Source organism: Entelurus aequoreus, linkage group LG02, assembly GCF_033978785.1.
Source record: "Entelurus aequoreus isolate RoL-2023_Sb linkage group LG02, RoL_Eaeq_v1.1, whole genome shotgun sequence".
Lineage (NCBI taxonomy): Eukaryota > Metazoa > Chordata > Actinopteri > Syngnathiformes > Syngnathidae > Entelurus > Entelurus aequoreus.
This window is the reverse complement of record NC_084732.1, coordinates 89,248,903-89,254,160: the sequence shown is the minus strand read 5'-3', so window position 1 is coordinate 89,254,160 and position 5,258 is coordinate 89,248,903. Positions and strand designations below refer to the sequence as shown.

The 5,258-nt window shown below is 40.8% G+C and overlaps 1 protein-coding gene across 1 annotated transcript in view; it reads right to left on the bottom strand.

Moving 5' to 3' along the window:
• The window catches only part of LOC133642465 (COP9 signalosome complex subunit 2-like), a 5,716-nt gene extending 1,091 nt beyond the window's left edge, over positions 1-4,625 (bottom strand). Inside the window, exons 1-6 of the mRNA XM_062036658.1 lie at positions 4,437-4,625; positions 3,863-3,976; positions 3,707-3,784; positions 816-941; positions 639-728; positions 482-559 (exon numbers count right to left, since the gene is read on the bottom strand). Coding sequence (XP_061892642.1) covers positions 482-559; positions 639-728; positions 816-941; positions 3,707-3,784; positions 3,863-3,976; positions 4,437-4,490 — 540 coding nt within the window. The 5' untranslated portion in view covers positions 4,491-4,625. The remainder of the gene's footprint in view (positions 1-481; positions 560-638; positions 729-815; positions 942-3,706; positions 3,785-3,862; positions 3,977-4,436) is intronic.
• Between the last annotated feature and the right edge of the window lie 633 nt (positions 4,626-5,258).

The window sequence follows — 5,258 nt, the reverse complement described above, 5'->3', positions numbered from 1 at the left end:
AGAGTGCGCTAACTTTCCAATGTATAATACACAGTATTTCCTGCCCTCTTACAGCTTCTAGGCTGTCATGATGTAACTATGTACACATGCATGCGCATTAGCTTTGGGTATGAACAAATAATAGCAATTTGGAGAGTTTGTGTTAGCTGTCATTGAATGTATATCATAACAACATGACTGCAAATTGTTCGTAGACTACATCCTGAGCAGTTTGTTAATCAATGAAAGGGCAGATATATAAACGGACAACCCTTCACACCGTCACCGAGTTAACCACTATGCTATAAGTGACAGTTATTCATATGCACCGGTCATACTCGTAGTCAATATGTGTTTTATAAAATGCCCCAAATTTATGCAACTTAATGTCAAAAACTGAATTCCCATACAATTAACAAGTAATGCAACCGCGACATACCACATTCTCATTTGAAGACACCGGATTTAAAAGATGGAATGGATCAATTGAAAGACTGCTTACCTGGCAAGATTGATGTAACTGCCTCAGGATTTTTTGCAGCTTCCCATACTCTTCCCTTTCCAGATACAACTTACCAAGCTGCAGAGTAAAAAGAACAGTTGATCTATTATTCGTTTTACTAGACAACAGGAATATAGACCGCAAGTAAGTTAATAACCTTTGTGTTGGTTTTAAACCAAAGTCTGTCATTTTTTGCATCCTTTAACGCATCCAACGTAGTTTCATAAAACTCCTGTAGCAAATCCATCTGGTAACACATGGAAGTCATTTCAGAATAATACAAATTGCATGTTTGATTTACAGTACATTTTTAACCAACATACTCTCTCATTACCTGTTTGGAGGTAGAGATATAGTCCAGAATGGAGTTGATGGACTTCTCTGAGTAGTTCCTGGTGACTGCACTTCTGATGTACGTAAGCAGCTGTTTGTATCTGTTCATCATCTCTGGGAAATTAGTCTGCAAAGATAAGACACAAAAATGACTAAAATCTGGCACTGTGGTGCCTTCTGTTGTGTTCTATGGCATTGTTTGCTGGAGTGGGGGCAGCACAATCAGAGACAGGAACAGACTTAATAAACTGATTAAAAGAGCTGACTCTGTCCTCGGCTGCCCACTAGACAGCATAAAGGAAGTGGCCGACCAAGTTGATGCTACAGTGACCTCGTTTCCATGCAGGAAATTAGTCTGATTTCTCAAATAATGCGACTCAAAAGATGCATTCTACAACCCATGGAACCACCTTACTCTGATCGTGTTTGGCTTTTGAAAAGTCAGACTAACACGCCGAGATTATGCGATTGAAAACCAGATCTCTCGAGGGGGTGTGTACCCCGCAGAGTACCTATCGTGTCGCGCATGAGCCAGTCTCAACGCACGTGACATAACCCGCAAGCGGAATGAAGAGGAGACTGTTTATTTGCTTCAGAAATGAAAAGAACCGAACATTTTGAAGTGCATCGATGGGAGGGAGAAAAACAGAGATTTATTTAAAGAGGTAGCTAAGGAAATGAGAATGACGGATTCATTCGGACTCCCAAACAAAAACGAGTGAAATAGAAGCAAAGCAGCTTTATTGCAAGGCAAAGAATAAAGCGTACACAAACCTCTTCACCCTGCATTTGTGCACTCCACGCTGGTTCACAATAACACACACAACTAGCAAGCTTGTACAGAACAATAGCAAACCCTCATTTGAAGCAGTACGAACAGTCTTTTCCTTCTGAATTAAAACTCCTTCCATCAATCCACAGAGCTTATTGAATAAACTTCAAGATACTTAAAAGTTTTCTTTAAATTATTGTCTGTCCAAGAACTCCTTCAAAACAACTTTCTCCCATCAGTCTTTGCTTCAGAACCCAATCAATCCAGCAACTCAAAGGCCTTCTTGGTAGTTCGTAGCGCAATCTCAGATCATTTTTTGATGCGGTCTGCTATTTAACACCAGCATAACCATTCGAGACATACTATTTGTAATCTGTGCCAATTTTACAGCGGACATCAGGTACAAGAAGAACCGGGCCAATGACTTGTGAGGAACCGACAAGATGTCTTGTTTTGGTGTGACATCATAGGTCAACCGGAAAAGCAATACATTAATCCGCGCTAAAAGGAAACAAGCGCTCCCCAGTGAATGAGAGGCACACGGGCTATGGCCAATAGTCGCATTAGAGAGTGTGCATGGTAGAGATGCGCGGTTTGCGGACACAACCGCGGAGTCCGCGGATAAACCGAGGGTCGGGCGGGTGACATGACGAAAAAAATAGATTTTAAATAGATTCGGGCGGGTGGCGGTTGAACCAATTCGGAAATATATATACATAGTTAAATGTTGTTACCCACATACGAAAAACGAGCAGCACTCTCTCCTATTTCCCCCCTTTAGCTATTTACCTTGGCCAATAAGTTGCAGGTAATTTATTATTATTATTTATTTTATTTATTTTTGTTTAAATAGGGATGACATACATATGTTATTGTATAATTTAAGTTTGTGCGCGTGATTGACAGCCTAAGGCTTATGAGGCACTTTTTTTTAAATTTATTTTCAACTTAAAAACGTATGAGCCTATGCCTATGCCTACAACATAGGCTATGTGTTTATCTTTATTTTCCTGCCTGTCGTTGACAATGGAGATTGTCTGATATTTTGTCATGGCTGCAGATCAATCAATAAAGGTTCATCTTTGTCGCAAAATTGTTCACTGTTTCACTGTGCACCCCGCCCTCGTCCCTATTTGAGCATTATAACGTTAACAATTTAATATTCATTGAAATAAATTCAGAATTTTTTTTTTACCTAACGAAAATATAGGCCTAGTCTTTCTAAAACATTTAACTTCTTAAAAGCATCGTTCTGCTTGCTGCAACTGCACACACAAAGTGTGAGGAACGCACTCCTGATCTGAGGGCATTGGCAACAATAGTCAACACTTTCTTAATGGAAATGACAATAATATTATAATGATGATAAATAATATTATCACGCATTAATATCTCTTAGCCACTAATGCGTGGCCAAGAGATAATAATGCGTGGCACGCATTGAATGTCTCTGCTGCATTGGATCAGTCTCCTTTCTTTAATAGGCAAAAGCTTTCTAACCTCACTAATGCCTTGCATCGTCTATATTAGATATATAACAACGGGCGGGTAGCGGGCGGGTGTGGTTTTGATAAAATGTTGGTTCGGGTGATGGCGGGTGGATGACGACTTTTGTGATGCGGTTGCGGATGAAATAATTGCCTATCCGCGCATCTCTAGTGCATGGACAATGGGACTGCACATTTAGGTATGACAATGCAAAAAAATTACTATTTGAGAAATCAGGCTAATTTAGTGCATAGAAACATAGTCACTGTGGAAGCCCTGAGAAACTCTTTCAGCATTGGACCGTTATATCCACAGTACAAGGAGCGCTACCGCAGGTCCTTCCTGCCCACAGCCAAAAGACTTCACAACACACTTATCTGATTACTGTGAGCTTTTTTTTTCTTGGTGTGCACTACGGGTGTTAATAGTGTTTTTTGTTATTTTTTTATCCATACATAGTGCAACTGTTAGTGCGCAATATGTATTATTACTAACTTTCAGTATTTCATTACATTTAAACTTCTGTTACTGTATGTAAAAACCTGCACTGCAACCATACCATTTTCCTACTATGGGATGAATACATGTCGATCTAGAATCAGTTACATTCTAGTTGGTGAGATGTTGCTTACCAGCTTAAAGTTGATCTTAATCATCTGTTTCAGTGCCTTGAACCCCCATTCACCTTTCTCTCCTTCCAAATCCAGTACCTAAGAAACATAATACGACAATAAAAACATTCTTATTTGAAAAGTGAGTGAGGCTAACTTGATTGAGGAGGACTGCACCTTCTGGAAACTGCTGAGCGCTCCTTTGGGATCATCCTCCTTCAGTGCTTTGGAGTTGTAGTACTGGTTCTCCAGGTCGACATTTGGCTCTGAATTGCTGTCTTCTGAGTATTCCTGGATTTTAGCACATGTGTACCTCAAAACTTTGAAGTCTTATAGTTCAATTTGAAAACTATACACACCTCAAATTCAGGAAAGCACTATACAATGCCCCCGTCTGATATTCTGCTATTACGAGCGCCTGCTAAAGTTAGCAAACGTCTATGCTTGCTAACTAGCCGGCTGCAATGCTTCCTACTGCCGGGTTTCAGACACAGTAGCTGCAGAATGAATAAAGTTTCAATAAACTACCACACACTCTTAATGTTTATAAGTGTTAGTCGGCTGTATGGTCGCAACAACTAGCGTGGAGAGTGTGTAGTCAGCTAGCAAGCTAACGTGAGACTTGTGCTTTCGTATTAGCCCCACAAGCTAACTCCGTGGCTAACGCTAGCTAGCATGCTCTGTCGGCACTTTCCAGTTAGCGCTCAATTGAAAATAAAAGGCACAGTTTGGTAGCTTTGGAAATAAATACCAGGTCGTAGTCTTCTTCGTCGTCACACATGAAATCGTCTTCCATGTCAGACATTGTGACAGTCCTTGTTGTCCTTGTTGAGAGAAAAATAGTTGCCCGGCCTGTGCTGTGTTTTGCGGCGATGGGGAGGTGGTGTGTCGGGCTGGCAAGAGGCGCGAGGAACTAGTGTTCGTCCATAGATGGCGCTGTTGCATCACCTCTCAGTGTTATAATGGGACAGCAACTTACTTATCATTGTTGTGTTGTTCATTTGTTTTGTTTTTTGCAATTTCTTTGTTCGATATCACTATGAAAAAAATATTTGATGATACATATGCATACGTACATATATATGTAATATGATTGGATGGGGATGCCCCAAATCCTATTAAGATCATTGGAGAAGCCAAATGCTCTAGACCAGGGGTTGGGAACCTTTTTGGCTGAGTGAGCCATGAAAGCCAAATATTTTAAAAAGTATTTTCATGAGAACCACAACTACTGAATACAACTAAATGCGTGCATTTTTAAGTAAGACCAACATTTTTACAGTATAATGAGTCTCTTCGGCGTGGCGAAGTTGGTAGAGTGGCTGTGCCAGCAATCGGAGTGTTGCTGGTTACTGGGGTTCAATCCCCACCTTCTACCATCCTAGTCACGTCCGTTGTGTCCTTGGGCAAGATACTTCACCCTTGCTCCTGATGGCTGCTGGTTAGCGCCTTGCATGGCAGCTCCCGCCATCAGTGTGTGAATGTGTGTGTGAATGGGTGAATGTGGAAATACTGTCAAAGTGCTTTGAGTACCTTGAAGGTAGAAAAGCGCTATACAAGTATAACCCATTTA